Here is a 19,239-nt window from a genome sequence, read left to right as displayed (position 1 = left end):
TCCATTCCTACAGTTCCCCGACCTCCTGCTTCTGCTGTCACATCTCCCACCGTCCACTGTGACCCAGCTTCCTGTTATGAGGAGTCTCGTGAGACATTTAGGGCCGAAATGGATAATCCAGAATAACCTGCCCATCTCAGGATCCTTATCTTAGTCACATCTACCAAGTCCCTTTTGCCATAAAAGGTAATAGTCCTAAGTTCCTGGGATGAGGATGTGGACTTTTGTGGAGGGAGGGGCCTTATCCAGTCAACCACCCTGCCCTGAAACAAAGCACACTTGTGAACACTCCACCTGGCTCGTTTTGTGCGCAGCACTCAGGAACCCTTAGCTGTTGTTTGACCTTGTGTTTCTCTATTCTTTTATGGTTTACAATAAGCTTTCGCATTCACCTTATCAGATATTTGTAGGACTCTGAGGTTGGAATTCTTATCCCCATCTTAGAGACGAGTGATTTGAGGCTACGAAAGGGACCCCCAGGGTAGCTCACGAGCTCCTGGGAGGATCTGGGAATCACTGTTCTTTCTTTATACCACAATTTCCCCCAACTTACCCACTGCCTCCTGTTTTCAAGCGAGTTTGTTACCCCAGTGTGGATGTTTTCTGTCGTGTCCACCCTGGCACCCAAAGCTGGAAAGAAGTGCCCAAGTGTCTCTTGTTCTATGAACTTCCTTGAAAATTAACCAATAGGAAAATAAAAGGTTGGGTCTAATGATGACCCGCCTCTGGAGGGCTGGCCCGGACTAAGCTGTGGGGACCTCATCGTCTTGTTTTATGTACCTCTATCTTCTGGAGTTCTGCCAGTTCTACAATCTAGCTTTAACCTCACTGCTCTGCTCCTTTGGAGATACTTTGAGAAAATACATTTTACCCCAAGTCACCCAGGTTGGCGGTTTCTCCTAAATTAATGCAGTGTCAAGATCAAGATCAGGGTCAAATTAATTCTCTGAGACTTGAGAACTACGCTGCCCTCCCCCCAACTTTTGCACCGTTACAAGCTACTAAATGGGCATCTCAGTATTAACTAGAAATAAGGCCACCCCCCCATGAGATTTAAAGACAGTCTGCCTACCTCCCATTTCTTTGTCCTAAAACCCTTACCTGTTATACTGTATTTATATTGAGACTAAGGGTGACCTATATACTGTGCAATCCCTCTTCTGTTTTGTCATAATCAGAACATAAATGTTTAATGAAAAAGGATCATTTTCCATATTAAAATGATCCATGTGGGCACGGCTACTTCCCTCAATGGACCCCATGCTCTCTCAGTTCTGAGCACTAGAGGGAGGGCATTAAGCTGGTTTTCCCCAGGACACTAAGGGATTAGTGAACTTACTGCTCCTGGGAGCACGAATAGAACCAACCTTGATACCCAGAAAGAATGTGCTTATGTTCCTCCGCTGAATCCCGTGTACTGTGGCAAGACCAGGGCTCCCCAGTAGGGAGGAATGCACGAGGCAGTTGTGCACGTACGGGTCTATTCCAGGAGATGACAAACTACTGACCACAAGTCAGATGCCATCCCATACAGCCCGTTTTTGTAAGTAAGGTCTTACCCATCCGTTTATGTATTGTCTACGGCGGCTGCTTCTGTGTTACAAGAGCTGAGCAGATGCGACAGAAACCACAGGGCTGGCCGTGCCGAAAATAGTGCCATCTGCCTTTTTATAGAAAGTGTTTGCCAATCCTGGTTCTCTAGAACTGGGAAGTTCCTGTCTCGCCTTTGTCAGTAATTGCCTGTGACGTGGGCAGGCAGCATAACTGCTCTGTAAGAAGAGGGGATTAGGTCAGAAGCTCTCAAAACCCTGGTAGGAAAGCCCAAGCAGCAAGTGGTAGGGCTGGGAATCGAAAGCAGGAGGTCTGACTGTAGAATCCACACTCCTGGCCCACAGCACAGGCCCACCTGGAAGATGGGTCCCAGTGCTTCCAGAACCTACGATGCTGCAGTGAAATCCAAGTCCAGGAGAAGGCCCTGCTCAAGGGACAGGGCAGGTGAATCCACCTTGGGCTGGGTGTGGAATGAACTTGGGTAGTGGTTCTCTAAGTGTGGTCCCCAGACCTGTAGCATCACGTCTTCAGGCCCCACCCAGACCTACTAAAGCAGATGCTCGGTGTGGCGGAGGGGGGGATGTCCCCCAGCCTCATGTGTTTTAACACGAGACGCTCCCTCCGTAGCCTTCTATGCAAGCTCAAGTTTGAAAACCACCGAGCCAGACAAAAAGCTAAGAATAGAGCCTTTACCTGAGTGGGAGGACAGCATATAGGCTACCTTCTTGCTGACTCTGGGACTGGAAGCCTCTTCTGCAGAGGGCATGGGGGGTTTCTTGCTTAGAAAGAGCCCCGAGGTCTGAACTAGTACACAGCCCTCCATGGAGGCTGCTGTACTCACCCTTGGAAAGCTCCAACTTGGCTTCTGCCCCCGGCTCCCTGCTGCTCTCTGCTCTGTGCTGACGTGTGGCTCTCCCTCACGGCCCTCAAGATAGCCATCTTCGGTCTGGAGGGGCCAAGTCCAGCTGCAGCCACGCCACCCTGGCAACCTTAATAAGGCTGACATTTCCCTCTGTCTCCTCCGATTAGGCCCTCGCTTTATCACTCTGTGCTTTCTTGGCTCTGGCTGTAATCTGCGTGTTGTGTGTCCACAGCACTATGTAATTGACTCTAATGCAGCAGTATTATCTGTGAGCACGTATCACATAATTGCAAAACCAGGCACCCACAGTAAGTGCCACCACAGACTCCCAGCGTGCCAGCCCTCGGGGTACTCCTCGAGCCCCTCCTCTTCCCCTCCGCACAGGTAGGGATCCAGGCTCCCTGGGTTGGATAATCCCTCTTGGAAGATAGGCCTATTTCAGCCGTCTTCTTGAGGCAGGCTGATTGTTCCTTACGTCTCAGTAAATAAGGTGGTTCCTTCTTTAACACTCCCCAGGAAGGACATGCATAGTGAGTCATCAGCAGCCATGGCAGTGCAATGTCTTTTTCAAGGGAGCTTGGAGGTGCCCTGACTTGTCCTTACACATACCCAGTCCCATGGCCAGCCCTCCAATCCCTGAAGCTGGAACTTCTCCAGCAGGGCCTGTATTGAATTCCCAGGGGCAGAAACAAACCAAAGGAGGCAGCAGCGTTGTCTGAACAGCAGCAGAGTGCAAAAACTGCGGCGGGACCCTGCAGGAAGGATCTACACTGCCGGCCCTGGGAACGGGAAGCACAGGGGATTCCGGCAGCATAAGGGCCTTGGAGGGAGGGGCTGAGGGCTCACGGCCACTTGGACAGGGAGAGAGGAATGAGACTGAGGATGCTTTAGGTGCCTGCTCCCTTCTCTGGCCTGTACGTCAAAGCAGGGCTGGTGTGTCTTGGTCTTGCTTGGTGGCTGCTGACTGATCCACCGTGGCCCCAGGAATAAGGCTTGTTGCTGGTGACCAGGTGCTTCTGCATGCTCCTAGGTCCTGGGAATGTGAATGCTTTGGGCTGGCTGAGTCCATGATAATGGGTGTAGGTGGTGTCTCTTTGTGGCCTGGCTGTGGGAGAACACACACCCAGTGCCCACTGAGGTTAAGGAAGGCATCCCCAAGCCTTCCCCCCAGCCCAGAATCTCTCCCCAGCTCAATGACTCAGTCATTTCTGGAGGAAGCTCCCCTGAGTGTTCCCCTCCTATCACCCAGCTGCCCACTTTCCGCTTCAGCTAGAGGCTCTAGGAAACTCCAGAAATCAGAAAGAACGTACAAACACGCATCCTTTGAGAATATCTAAACTGAACGTTATCGGTTCTGCCTCGAACTCTCTGCCTTCTCATCGGTGAGACTAGTGAAGTCCGTTGCTTGGAGGCGAGCCTGCTGAGATCCTCCAGTAAAGATGTCAGTGAGAGCAGTAACAACACTGATACTAATTATTAAGGAGTTGCTATGTGAGGACACCGGGTTGAGCACTTTTCACATGTCATCTAAGTCTCCCCGCAATGCTGAGGTAATCCATTCCATTTCAGAGCCTCAAAAGATCTGCTCTGATCACAGCTCTACAGTTGTGCAGACCGTGTTCAAATACAGAGCAGTGGGATGCCAGGGCCTGATTTTTTACCGTTGTGCAAAACTGCCTCTCACGGGATGGTCTGACAGAGGCTGGCTGCCCAATTTCCATGAAGCCAGTGCTGCACTCAGCCCTCACAGGCTTCCACGTGGCGGGGACCATGGCATTTGCCTCCCTGCCGACGCTACTCAGAGGCACTGGCACTACCTGAGTCTCCTCTTGTCTGTAGAGCACAGAGCTCAGCACGGACAGCGAGGGCCCTGGGAGAGGCTACGCAGGAGAGGGGGGATTCGGTCTTAACGTGTCTAAGTTTTGCCAGAAGCCGCCCTTGCTGTTGGATGGGTTGGTTGGGATTTTTAAGCATTCCCCTCAGAACCAAGAGTACAGATCTGCTTCTTAAGCAAAGCTCATCTCTGGGCTGTTTGGAGCCAAGTAGTGAGTCTCTGCGGGCAGACAGCGCAGGAGGACTGAGAGGGACGGAGGGAGACGGGAGAGAGGATGGTGGGAAGCCCTCTCTCGCACATTACCTGCTCTCCGGGACTATCCTGGGTGCCGCCTATTACTGATTTCCTTGATCTCCCTGCGGACCGTTTAAATTAAAGCTCATAACCATTGTGTGGGCATATAATGAAACCAACTGATGCTGCACTGATTAGTCCATTACTCTCAACTGTTAGAAAACATAATGATCTCACAAGGGGCCTTATTCACTGACGTATAGCAGGCGAGCTCTCATTTGACACCTCAAATTAGCAGCCAAAGCAATAACAGCTGGGGTTTTTGTCTCAATATTTGTACCCGACTCTAAAGTGATTTGGCATCGGGTGCATGTTATTTTTAAACACAGAGCTCTTACCGCCAAGTAACATTTTAAACGGTCTCCAGGTGTCATGTAAAACCTACAGAAATAAATAAAAACAATCAGCTGCCAATTTGAGTCTTTGATGATACGGATTCCTTAACAAAAGGGCTCGTGTTTGGTTCTCCTTTCATTATACATTCACATTGTGACAGGCAGAAACTCATCTCCTTCTACCCAGCAGAGCCTCGGTGTTAAAAGGGAAAAAAAAAGATGCCTCCAAAATAAATGTAAAAAGTGGAAGATCAAAAGAGAATGACGCATCTTCAAATCCTGCCATTGCCCGGTGGGATGTCCGGTAGCTCGGTATTCCTGGGGCTCCAGTATTTTTGGTCTCTTAATTCTCTTTACTCATTTTTTGAGATCATCACAGACACTGGCTGGTGGTGATTCAGAATGATTTCACTGCCTCCCAACGACCGATTTAATTGTAAAATATACCTTCAACAACAACAAGAATGAGTGGCCTCTCCCGGTTCTGTTTCGTCATCCATAGGCTGGGAAACCGGACGATCCATCCTGTCTGCTACATTATTTAAAAATCAGGAAGTTGCCAGTGTGCCAAGATGTCCACAGCGGACTGAGAATGGAAGAATGACCTCCAGCTTACATAACTGAACAGGTGGGTGTGCAGTCAAGGGGGGCCGGTTTTGGGGGCGGGCAATGGGCGATTCCCCCCCTCAGCTGCATTTTGGCCCATAAGAGAGGAAGAAGGGGGAAGTTTTTCAACACCCACTAACGTGTACACAGAAAGAGAACAGAGGACACGCCAGTTTTGCGCCCTGTGGTACAGGCAGGGCCTTGCCCAGTGTTTGGCACATAGAACAACTTGATAAATATTTCCTGCATGGATGGATGAGTTTCCAAATGTGAAGGGTCATGCTTTCGGCATCTTTTCATCAAAATAAATTTCCACTCTGAACAGCCGCCTAGGCTGATCCAGGAGTACAAACTCAATTGCCTGCAGGAGCCAGGCTTTACATCTGAGTAACTGGGTTGCGTGGGGTCTGCAGTCAACCCCGCTCTGCCACCTGGGATCCTCACTTCTTGTTTCAAAGGCTTGTTGCTATGCTGGAATGTGGGTGCACCTGCTGTTGGTTGTTCCTTTTTGTTTGTTTTTTTAAGAGAAAACCAGACATGTAGAATTTTTATGTGAAGTCTCCTGTTTTTTTTTTTTTAATATTGGTGATTAAATCATATAAAGGAACAAAAGTCACAATGAAAAATAACTTGGATTTGGCTTGCAGATGACAGTTTTTAGTCTCTGAACCAAAAAAATTAATTTAACAACTTGAATCATATATATATCACATATGTATCACACATACATCATATATGTATATTTAATACATATCCCATATATAACACACACTCTGAGACATGTATATATAAAAATTGAGATATATAAATGTAGGGGTGTGTGTGTGTATACACATATGTATATTTATACATAAAATCGAAGCATGTTCATGGTGAATATGGTTGATACCTTCCTTGCATACTGCAACTCCAGGAGGGCAGCCACCAGGAACCTACTATTCAAAAGAACTATCTTAAAAAAAATTTTTTTTTCTTTATTTATTTGACAGAGACAGAGCACAAGCAGGGGGAGCAGCAGGCAGAGGGATAGGGAGAAGTAGGGTCCCTCCTGAGCAAGGAGCCCAACGTGGGGCTTGATCCCAGAACCCTGGGATCATGACCTGAGCTGAAGGCAGACGTTTAACAAGACTGAGCCATCCAGGTGCCCCTCAAGTGAACTATCTTAAAATGATAAAAAATTATTCAAGTTTCTTCCACCCCCACCCTCTCCAACTATCATTACCTGGAGACAAAGAGTCTTAAGAAACTTTCTGTTTATAAGGGTAAGGCTGGGTCCCACCAGGAAGGTGTGCTCTTGCCAGCTTTCCACACACCGTGCATCAGTCTTCTGGCCAAACCTATAAGTTATTTCTTATGTACGGTTTAGAGTTAAGCCATAGGGTGCGTGAGGCTCTGTTCCTGGGCTGAGATGCTGGCAAGATCTGGGTTTACCCTCTGATATTTACAAGGGAGGGGCTCTCTCAGGAAGCTAGACACAGTTTACTCGGGCTACTTGGGTTCAAAGACAGGCAGGGTGCTTCCTCGTCCGGCCTCTGATCACTACTGGTATAGCCAGGATCAACGATGTATAATTCAATCTCTTCCCAGACTGCCTTCCTAACAGACAGCAACCTGTTGGCTACTGCGGTGGTCATCTCCCAAGCAGTGGCTGCAGGACTACAGGGCCCTAGAAAGGGAGGGTTTTGGTCCCCATACTGAACATACGCTGTTCTCTCTGGAAAAACACTAGAGATTAAGAGATGATGGGATGGACAGATGGCATAGAGGCTGGCTTCATTGTTCCTCGTTTCCCTTCTGCCAACACAGGGGGAAAGGTAGACGGCAATACAGAGCACTGGATAAAGAGTCGAAGGCTTGGTTCTTCTGTGAAATTTTTCTATGGCAATGTGTAAGTCACTCAACCTTTGGGGGGAATTCTTTTCTCTTAAAATGAAGCGGTGGGACTGGTTGACCTCCAAGGTCGTTCCAAGTTACAGTTCCACTCAGCTTCTGTGGGGTTAACGGGCTTGCTTCCCTAACTAGATCTCCCGTCTCTATTTTATGTATGGAGAAGGGACGGGTCCAGACATGGGAGCGATTTTCCTACCCAGTTGACTTGGTGGAAATGATTTGCAAGGCTGAAAAAGTGAATAATTGGGATCAGGAAACTAATTCTCACAGAGACAGAAATTCACATGGGTGGGAGACAGTTTTAATAATCATACTCCTGGGTTTTAATAAAAAAGGGTCTTTTGCAGGTCCAAGATCCAAATGGTTAAATTCAGAAAGAGAAAGGACAGAGCCAGGGGATGAGGGGAATGGCAGATATCTCAAAGTATTTAACTTCAGAAAATACACCATTTAAAAGTGTCTCTTAATGAAGGTGAAACAGCCCCAGTGATCCGGAACAAAGCAAGCAGGGAAACAGGCATGGTGGGAGCTGTGGGGACTTGCAGAGGCCAGTCTTGTCCGAATGGGGTACTTATTCACCACTCAGCTCTAAACCTGCGAGGTCCAATAAGGTAGCCACAAGCTGAAGGTGGTGATTTCAAATTGGATCAATTAGAATGAAATAAAAGTTCAGTTCCTCGGTTGTATAAGCCACACTTCAAGTGCTCCAGAGCTACACTGTGGTTAGTGGCCATCATGCTGGACAGCACAGATGAGAGGCATTTCCTGCACCACACACAGTCCTATGAGACAGCGCCACTCTAGACCACCAGAGCCACATGCTGAGGATTGCCCCAGGCTCCAGATATTCCGGGGAAGTTGAAATTGTATAACTTTTAAATAAAATTACCTGGGTTTTAAACATTGGCAACAAATTCTAATTTTTTTTTAAACACCGCAAAGACTAAAACAATTGTAAAAACAATCACACTCTCTATCTGAAGTTTTCAATTAACTGCGTGCCAATAGATGGGGTCCTCTGATTTAGTTATAAGTCAAATGGGAAAGGGCACTCTAGAGTTTCTATGAGTTCAAAGAGTCCAGATATGACATTGGAGAAATGGAATCAGATTCCCTCCACCCTTCCTCCTCCCCATCCCTTGTTTCTAAGCCCCTTTGCAGATGAGAAATGGAAGCTGAGAAAGGTACTGATGATGCTCTGGTTCTCCCTCAGCCCTGCGTCTCCATGTCTTCCCCATGCCATCCTCCCCTCCACAGAGCCAACTAGCAGGAAGGGGTCAACTTCCTTGAGTTCCTAGGACCTTGACTTTCAGGACACGGTTCTGCAGAGTAATGGACTCTTGGCCACAGGTGAACTGAGCCAGCCGATATTCTGCATCCTGGATGGAAGTGGAGGTTGAGAAAGGGGCAGGTTCAGCTCTTCAAGGAGTCACGGGTCCCTGGCCTGAAGACCCTTGAGAGCCATGAGATAAGAGCTGGACAAGGGCAGGATGCTCCCTGAATACACTCACACACTGGTCACTGAAGCCATTGCTGGCTGCGGGGGAGAGAGAAAGGAGGGAGGCTGACCATCGGCTCAGGAATGCATTTGCAAATCGGTGTAGAAGCTCCATTTTGGGAGTGAACGGACCCCTGTGTGCACTTGGTAGCTCTGTGGTGTTTCCCCACTGGCCTCCTCATCTTGCCCCCAAGAGGAAATTCTCTGGAATCTTTTTTGAAAGATGCAGTTATTTTTCTAGTTCATTTAAGGTGGGATAAAGCAAAGCTACTTTGTCAAGCCAGAATTTCAGGCCAGAGACCTGGTGGCTGGAGGAGTCTGTGGCCGCTATGAATGGTAAGACCTCCATCACCCGATACCACCTAAGTGGTGCTCATGGGGGAAGTTGGTAACGGGAGTCTTACCAATTCACAGATCCTCTGGGCTCAAGAACAGTTCAACGACCTTCACCATATCCTCTTAACCCAGGAATGTACACCAATGCATTTTCAATCCAGAGACTAAACAGGACTTTAGTTAGCAGGAAAGTACAATCGAATGGGAACCACTGGAACACCCTCCCCCCACCCCAATTCTAGCTACTTGAACTTTAAAGTGCTGCTTATTTAAATGGAAAAAAAAACAAGCCAGCCATTTTAAGAACATGGCTATGACTGAGCCTTGAGCCTGGGTTACTCTGAAGGAGGGGTGTGTGTTGTATGGCCCATGTGAGCATTCACAGAAAACCTAGTTCCTTTCCTAGGATCCTGGGAGCTGAATGGAAGTTACTGGTGCCTTCCACAAAGTGCAATTTTAATTCTGATTGCCTGAACAAATCACAATTTGTAGCACAGTACCAAAAAGAATCATATTCTGGAAATATTTTAAGACTTTCAGTAGGCAGTGACAATTCTATATTCAAAGCTATGTTGTGACTAAATACCTTGATTCCAAAAACAAATGTTCTCACTTCCTAGAGAAACCCAGGTGAAACACCTTGTAAATAAATGAAAACAAGTCTTGTCTGTTAGAAAAATACCACTTTGGGGGGGCACCTGTGTGGCTCAGTCATTAAGTGTCTGCTTTCGGCTCAGGTCATGATCCTGGGGTCCTGGGATCGAGCCCCGTGTCAGGCTCCCTGCTCTGCAGGAGGCCTCCTTCTCCCTCTCCCACTCCCCCGGCTTGTGTTCCTTCTTTCACTGAGTCTCTCTCTGTCAAATAAAATCTTTAAAAAAAAAAAAAAAAGAAAAGAAAACACCACTTTTTACTATGGCTCTAATTTTGTTCATAGGTCATAAAAAAATATGGCCATTTAGCTGGAGGAATAAAAAAAACAAAGGTAATGTGAGAAATGTGCTGTTTCAGTAAAATACTACATCATTCAGTATTTAAAATAATTTTGGGACAATCACAACTTTAGTTCTATTCAGGAATGAAGTGTAACAAAGAATCTGGAGGCTGGGGTGGAGTAGGCTTCCACTCAGTGAGTTCATTTCAACTGAATTTGGTTCCATGTACTTTATTTATTAATTTATTTATTATTTTTTAAAAAAGATTTTGTTTATTTATTTGACAGAGACAGATACAGCGAGAGAGGGAACAGAAGCAGGAGCGGTGGGAGAGGCAAAAGCAGGCTTCCTGCCGAGCAGGGAGCCCAATGCGGGGCTCGGCCCCAGAACCCTGGGATCAGGACCTGAGCCGAAGACAGACGCTTAATGACGGAGCCACCCAGGCGCCCCTATTTATTTATTTATTTTTAAAAGTTTATTTATTTGAGAGAGAGGGAGAGAGTGAGCCCTAGCGGGGTTGGGGGGCAGTGGGGGGACAGAGGGAGAGGGACAAACAGACTGCCTGCTCAACAGAGAGCCCCACCTGGGACTTGATCCCGAGACTCTGAGATCATGACCTGAGCTGAAGGCAGATGCTTAAATGACTGAGCCACCCAGGCGCCCCAGTTCCATGTACTTTAAATGACTACCTACTTTGTTTCAGGTTTGTGTGAGCTTCTGGGGATAAGGCAGTGAAATAGTGCAGGCATGTCCATCTTTGGTTGTGGTGAGCGTCCTGGTTGGGTGTCTGCTGTCTGCTAGACCTACACCTATGGTACCTCCTTCAATCCACATACTAGCCTACAAGGTGGGTCTTACTGCTTCTATTTCTCGATGAGGAAACGAACCCCAAACCACCCAGTTTGGTGAAGCTGGACCGGCAGCCAGTCCTATGGGAGGACTCCAACACCCCCAAGGTCAACTGTGGCCTTATACCTCCAGGGTCGGGGTGGTTCTGTGGAATTGGGTATAATGCTGATTAAGCTAAGGTCACAGGTTTAGATCTGAGCACCCTGTGGGTCAACTTTTGAAAAAGAAAACTATCATTCCTGAATCATTATGGGCATTTACAACAGCCTGTAATCTTATTAATGCACATAAATGTTTCTTTGGTCTATGCGCTCCAGAATGCATTTTTTTAATTTTAATTTTTTTGTAGCAGAGCAGAGAAGTGCAGGGGCTCCAACACCAGGCAGAGCTGGATTTGCTACTTGAAGAGCAGGCCCAAGTACTTGCCAGGGGCACTTCGGGAAAGTCATTTAGCTTCTCTGAGCCTCAGTTTCCTCCTCAGAAAAATGAGATTTAGAGGTTCTACTTTGTAAGGTTGTGGCGAGGATTTGCATAAAATGCGGCATTCTAGTACCTTGTCATAGTCCCTGGAAGACAGCAGACACTAAGAAATGGAGGCGGTAATAGTAATTATAATATCCATAGTGACCATACTAATAATTGTTATCATATCATTGTATTATATGTTGTTAATTACTATTTGTTAATCAGAGCATCTAGTTCTACACCCAGAGGAAGCTCGGCTGAAGTGGAGGATAGCTCTCCATTTGTATAAAGCTCTGGGTTTTCTGTATTGGGCCGACGAGGTCTATAACATCCTTACACCCAATGCCCAGGACCCTTCAGCCAAGACAGCAACCCCATGCTAGAGGAGTAAGCACACCCGGATCTGGGTATCAGGACTATTGTTAATTTCTTGTCACTGACTTCTTCTTAGACCAGCAAAGGTCTTTCTTCTCCATCCTTCTATGTTTTCAAGTAGGGCTTGGGGTCAGGCCATGTTGTACCTGCTGGGATGTGGCTGAATATCTACTCTAAAAGTCTGGTCAATTCCCACCACTGCTTTAACTCATGAATCGTTCTTCTCTAAATGTGGACTAAGAAGGAGCTCAGCACATGGGATGATGAAGGGGTCCAGGAAACAAGAAACTGGGTGGGGCATGTTTATCTCACTTCTCATCAGTTGCATAGACCCAATGACAAGTGCTTTAAAATCAAAGGGAATTTGGAGGCTAGTTCAACTCTTGAGAAGAACTTTCCACATGATGGGGCATGAGAGATTCCTGCCTGTTTCTGTGATGTCCTCGCTCAGTTTGGGGGTCCTCGACTCCATGTCACTTCGTTCTGCTTATACATGTCCAATCAACAACTCTGGTAAGATCTGGCCTCTAGACTTTGATCTGCCAGAGAACCTGCTCTTCTGAAGCTTTACTGACTCGGGCACCTGGCACCTGGCACCCTGCTGGCACAAGTGTGTCCTTGCTTCCTGGATGGATTACAGCGGGGCCCACCCTGGCTGGTAAGTAGCTGAAATGAATGGAGGTCAGTGGAAAGGAGAGTCTATGCATCCCTTCTAAGGAGGGAATGTGCTCTTTAGCCATAACTGTCACAGGGCAGAAATGCAGCCCAGGGTTTGCCAATGCTTCTGGTTTACCAGAAACCCAAAGCTGGGCATCTGTACTTTTATGAAAAATTTTATAATTTTAAAACCTAAGATGCTAATGTCAATTTAAAAATACTCCACAAAATTGAAAAAAAAAAAAACTCATCTGTGGATGCAACATAGTCTGTGGTCTATCCAGTTTGCAACATCTGGTTTCAAGAGAGCAGAAAGCAGGATCATTCCTCGATTCTGTCATGTACTCAAGTCTGCCTTCCTCCCCAAATCTCCTAAAAACACACTTAATAATGGCTCTGAAAGGACAACTGTGCTTGGGATCCCCTGTCTTACTGAGGGTTCTTTTTCTGGACTGCCTAGTTGCATGAAGATGTCCAGTGTGGGCAAAGAGCACGGGATCAGGGGTCTGCAGACCCAGGTTCTAGTCCCCTTGCTGCCACCAACTTGCTGTTTCCCTTGACAAATCTCTTGGCCAGAGCTTGGACAAGGGTGAGGGATGGGAATAGATACCCGGGTGCAAAATGTTATATGGCCTGGGCCTCACTCCTGCCTGTTCTCGATCTCCCTGTGCCTTATCTCCAAATAAGAGGTCATCCTGAAGGTCCTTATAGGCCCAGCATATAATAAAGCCAATGAATTTCCAAAATTGGCAAGTGACATAAATGGAGGGAGACCTTCAAAACAACGCACACTGGTTATCTGCAGATGTGTTGGACCTGCATGCAATTTAGCGGGTACTGTGATTTATCAAGGGCAGGCCACTCACTGGGGTACGTGAGCATTTTCAGGCTATGCTCCTGACAGCTTTTGCATGGCATTTTTGGCAGCGTATATCTATTGAACTTCTGATTTGCTGCATGTTGTCAGGAGACAGTGTCTGAAAATATTTTTTTCCTTTCCCACAGGACTACTGAAAAAAAATTATTTTATTAACTAGGTTTTCTCGCTTTTGTTTTCTTTGTCCACACTCTTAATTTTTTTTTTTCATTAAACATATTTCTGGCACAGGACAACACGTTGGGCAGGGAGGTGCCTGGCTGTCCTCCACCTAGCTGGCCAGGAAACCAGCTCAGAGAGCTGTGACGGAGTGGCTCCTGACACACAGGGTCAGAAATGCAGTCTTGGCATATGCAACTGCAGTATAACCCCAACTTGGAGGAGACCGAGTATGTGAATCACCAAATGTATAGGACAGGTGGAAAGGAAAGGCCAGTGATTGGGGCAACAGAAGGCCATCTGAGTCATAGCAACTCTCGGTTCAGAACCTTAAGGCCGTACAGAAAGCTGGGGCTGGATTGTTGGAAGGTCTAAAGAACGGAGCCCCCAGACCCCTGAGTGACAAAGTCAACTGGGGATGTGCAGAAGCAAGAAGAAATCACCTCTGGGACTAGAATGTAATTCAGTGAAAAAGCAGGACTCTTTTCTTTCCCTGGCAAGTCTGATTTACCTTCAACTTTGTGGGGGTCCACTAACTGGGTAAAGGAAATGACAATTTCAGAAGCATGTGGGAGGCGCCACCATTCTCCTGGGCAGGACTTGTGAATCACCGCTAGCTCACCTAGCCCCGCTCTCGGGGGCCGGTTCGCACCAGTCTGTGGCACCCGCGGGCCATGCTTCCGGGAAGCCAACTCCGTGACAGCTTTGGCAACACAGATTGGGAAAGCACCTTGGTAGGACAGTTACTCACGTGGGCTCTGCCACTTACTAGTTAAGCAGCTACCTGGCTTCTTTGAGATGGGTCTTTGGCAGAAGGAGGGCTGTGAGGATGTTGAGGGAGAGGGTCCATGAGAGCACCATGTCCACTGTCGGGCACGGGTTACTGCAGAGCGCATGCTACCAAGGCAGTACTCTCTGTGCTGTGATTCCCTCCTCCGTGCTATGCTATTTTCCTTAGTCCCTTTTCTGGCTACCTGGGAAGGAGGGGGTGGCTCTTTTCCTTTGTTCCCCATATTCTGTGCAAGACAACCCCCACTGGGCAGGAGCCAAAAATGAGGATGAAGCGAGCAGCTGTCATAGCCTTTTCCAGCCTGGTACCCACTCCTCTTTCTCTACCTCCAGGGGTTCTCACAGGCTCCCCTCAATTCCTATGGCGTGTCCTGTGGGACCAACCTCAGCCTGGATGGGAAGAAGTTTCACAGCAGTTCCACCCACAGAAAAAAATGGAACAACAGGGGGATCCCATGTGAAATATTTCCACCACTAGTTGACGTCCACAAAATTTCCTTAAGTTAATTTTGAGGGAGCTTTCCATGGGAGTAATCGCGAGTCTTTCCTCCTTTTTTTATTTCATTATGCCTAATGTCAAAGAGAAAACACCTAGAGTAATACTCTATTTTGTCTTCTTAATTTGAAGACTTTTAAAGCTTTGGATACTTAAAGATGACCTTTCTGGGGATAGTGTGTTTTGAACCTCTCTCTTTCAGGAACTTATCAAGTTAATATATGATGCCTTCACTTAGTTCCTATTTATTATTTCATTGTCAAGATTCTTTATGATGCCTAAGTTGTGATTACAGAGAATTGCTATAAAATGTCAATGTGCAGATGAGATTTGGAAGGTCTGGGGATGGGGAGGGGAGATTCTTTAAATGGAGATGTCGGCTCCAGCCAATTTCAGAACGGCTCACCATTAAGATAGATGGTTCCAAAGCCGCGTGCCTCTGATGGAAATTAAGAACCCATGGAATAAATGATTATGATTAATTTTAAGTACTTAGCCATGTGAAGCCAAATGAGAGTGTCTTTAAAACAAAGCTATTGATCTGGCTTTGTTTGGAACTGAGAAGATAAACTCATCAGATCCCGTGATCTCTTTGTAAAAATATGGAATGAGAACTTTTTTTTTTAAACCCCACCATAGGCTTTTAAGCTTCAAGTTTGAGAAACCTGGTGTACCAACATGCTATAATATACCAACATTTTAAAAATAGCAAACACTGGGGTAGAGAAGAGCAATCCAGTTCCGTCCCAGACAGGGGTTTGATAGGGATGAGGGCACGACAGGGAGGAAGTTAGGGGAATGGAAGGGACAGAAGCCACCTCTTCTTAAAGTCGAGGGAACAGACTCAGAGAGGTTGCGTAGCTTGGCCAAAGTCCCACTGTGCCCAGGTGTGTCTGACTGTACAGCCCTATCCTCTCCCCCAGACAGCCTTCCTGGTGAGACGAGGCACCACCACTCCTAGTACAGAGAGCTAACATGCGGGCTGTCAGGTTGTCACAGCTGTTCTGTGGCAGCTGGTGATTTCCATTTCCTGGTCTCTTCCCAAGGAATTCTCTCATCTTCCTGAAGAAAGAGGTGACATGCTCCTACCATCCCTCTCCAGAAATGCTCTTTTGCGGGCAGGAAAATTGCACCTACCCTTCCCAGCCCCACTCTCCTGATCAGAGAAATCCTGGGTCACTGAACTGGGCTGGCATCCTCTCCCTAGCAGACATGCATTTGTTGCCCATTCCGGGGTCAGAGTTTGGGTGAGAAGCCACCATCCATCTTAGGACTGACAGCCTGACCTCCCTGGCTGTGGGTCCAGCCGTTTCTGTCCCGGGAATTCGCGGCTTTCATCAGATTTCCGGCACCTTGCAGCATCAGCATCCCCTTTTATTTCCCGTGATTCCTCTTGGAATCACCTTCCTCTCACACAACGTGGAGAGGTTTTCTCCAACCCGTGCCCACTGTCTGGGGGGCCAGGTGAAAAGAAAGGGACATTTTAATAAATCCATTCATTCATTGGTTCAACATTTATTCATTCCTCTGGAAGTCAGAGATATATAACCTGGTGGTTAGGTAGGTTTTTTTTTGTTTTTGTTTTTTTTTTTTTTCAGGGGGATGCTGAACAAATCCTACCCTATCATTTACTGGATAGAACTGTACCATCAGAATTATTTTTAGAACCAAGCAATTACAGAATTTGGAAAGGGGAAGCCATCCGCAAGTTAGAGCCACAAACGCTTCACTTTCCAAATGGGAAAACCGAGACTCTGAGTGCGGAAGGGACTTGTCCAAGGTCACACAGCCAATTAGGGGCTGAGTCAGGACTGAACCACACATCTCCTGACACAAGTTCTACTAGGCTTTATTGCCTTCCTTTCTGGGTTTCTCCAAATCAGGGACCGCTGGAAGTGTTGCTTTGGGTGACAACAATAAAAATGTTTTCTTACACAATTTAACTTTAGTTTGAATGACCCCAAAATGATTCCTAGCTGAATTCCACCCCCAACCAACCCCTGGAAATCAGATTGGAACCACTGGAAATTTCAGAACACAGGAAGGCAGCTACACAAGGTATTGTGGGGGAGGGGGGATTACACCTCTTCTTGTTTCTCCCCCACCCTGCCACTTTAAGGTTACTGCTTAAAGTTTGCACTGAAACCCGAGGCGAGATCCCAGGAGCAATGGCAGTGACTAGACTTTACCAGGCTGTTTGGTATCCCCCCCCCCGCCCCGTGCCAAGGTCCCTTTGTGATCCTGGGTGATTCCAACTGACCCCTTGGTGCTGTCCCCTCTCGCATCTCCCAGACCTGTAACCCGTCTCTCCCCATGCCCACACTCAAACAGACGCTCCCTGAACGCCCTGGCAGGCGCCGGGGGGCTACTCCGGCCCATCTGTTCTACCCAGCAACAAATACCGCGGGAGCACCAGGGGAGAAAGGACTCAATTGCGACTTAATTAGCAGGAACCCCAGTTTGCGGGAGGTGAGAAATCACACTTTGCTGCCTACAAACACTTTGGCCAAGGTGAGCCAGAGGGATCTCCCGGTTCCCAATTTTAATAGCACTGCAGCAGAAGACACAGAAATGCAATCCACACGGACCCCCCTGCACACACACGCCCCCTCTCTCCTCCTCACAGGGACACACACACATACACACACACACACACGCACACGCACACAAGGCAGCACCGGTCGCAAAATCAACTCACAGGATCTCCAGATCGCGCAGCGCCCGGAAGGCTCCATCTTCAATGCAGCTGATGTGGTTGTTGTCCAGTTGCCTGTGGAAAAGCAAGGGGAGGGCGTGAAGGCTGAGTGGGGGCAGCGCCGAGGAGCCGGGCGGCCCGGGCCGGGCGTCCCCGGCCACCCGAGCGCCTGTCCCTCCACCCCTGGCAGGCTCTGCTCGTCCCCGCCAGGAGCTCGCGCAGAGCCAGCCTGTCTGCCACGCTGCTCCGTCTCTGCTCTCTGACTGTTTGAGAGAACTACACAGACGAGCGCACCAAAGGCTGTCAGGTCTCAGTAAATATTAATTGCGCATTTTTTTTTTTTTTTTTTTTTAGGCAGAAGGGAGTAATTTCATTACATTAGGGCATCCAATCCATTACGAGCTCTTACCGTCATGTCACTGAAACAATTTCATTAAGCTAAAGGCCTGTAAATCATTGGAGGTCACTGCTCTGCCCTCCGCGACCTCCCAGAATGCTTTTTTCCCTCTCTCCCTCTCCCTCGTCTCCCTTTACTGGAAGTTGCAGTCTTCTGCTCTGACACAGTGCTAAATCTCAAGGCTTTATCTGCCCAAGAGCAGCGAGGGTGCATGGGGAATATACCGATTCCAAATTAGACTCAACTAATCTAATTTTATAGTCTTTTTATTATTCTAAGCACCAAATGTCTGTGGTGGTTTGATGCCTCTGTGCTTTGTTATGGGGTCCATCTGGTAGGTCATTCTATTGAAGCATTTTCTGACTAACTACAGAGCCCCTCAAACTGCACCAACCACCATCAGCATTAAAGAAATCCATTGATGGAAGCATTCCTGATGGGGGAAGAAAAGGAATATTGTTATTGCCTTAAAGATGTACCACTTAAATTTAAATTGGGGAAAATTAAATGCACCTATTTCGGGACTCCTTTTTTATTTCCCTTTCCATCTTATGAGCACGAAAATGTCTCTTAAAAGGATGCCTTGACTAATATACATTCTAGTTGGGGACTGAGGTATTTTAGTTGAAGGATAATGAATATATACCATTATCCCGAAATCAAAATAGGTCTTAAGTGTAAGTTGCGACCACACTCCAACTCAAATCTCACATTACATATTAGTCATTTGATTTCTAAAATAAAGGATGGTAATACAGAAAACGTTTATTGGCACCAGACTGTCTGTTGTATTTTGTGTGCAGAACACACCACGGTCTTTGGGGCGAATGGCCGAAAGAAGTACGGCTGTCCTGAAAAACTCCCTTACTGACTTCTTTTTTTCTTTTGTCTCAGAAAAAAAATCAGCCCCTCTTAGGTGAAGGGATTTCCTGATGCTGGAATTTTCATTTGTGACTTGTACTAATCTACCTCAACAACTCTGTGCGAAAGATGTGTCGACAATACATTCAGTAACCCTCACGGAGGGTTTTATATTCTGCTGCAGGAAGGTAGAATTAAACTTAAAATACTATCATCATCGAGAAACCAGATAGATATAGGATTTCTGTAAAGGCACATGAATGAAACACGTACAATCAGAATGATGTTGTGTGTCACAACAGACGGGCTCTGCCACAATATTACGGGGAACCGAATCATATGCCCCCGATACAAGATTTAGACACTTAGGGTTTAAAAATAAGTGACAAATGGGTATCGCAAGAATCAGAAACACTCTTTAGGTGGACAATTTCTACATCTAGAATTCAAAGTTCTTACGGATGCCCACTTCCCAGTGTCC

The 19,239-nt window shown here is 47.1% G+C and overlaps 1 protein-coding gene across 1 annotated transcript in view; it reads right to left on the bottom strand.

The window, feature by feature from the left end:
- Nucleotides 1–19,239, bottom strand: part of SLIT3 (slit guidance ligand 3) — a 597,630-nt gene that overhangs the window by 136,855 nt on the left and 441,536 nt on the right. Inside the window, exon 6 of the mRNA XM_080803857.1 lies at nt 17,504–17,575. Within this exon, the coding sequence (XP_080659983.1) occupies nt 17,504–17,575 (72 nt within the window). The remainder of the gene's footprint in view (nt 1–17,503; nt 17,576–19,239) is intronic.

This window comes from Martes martes, assembly GCF_963455335.1.
Source record: "Martes martes genome assembly, chromosome: 5".
NCBI classification, from domain to species: Eukaryota; Metazoa; Chordata; class Mammalia; order Carnivora; family Mustelidae; genus Martes; species Martes martes.
Note: the sequence above shows the minus strand (reverse complement) of the source record. Positions and strands in the feature narration are given on the sequence as shown.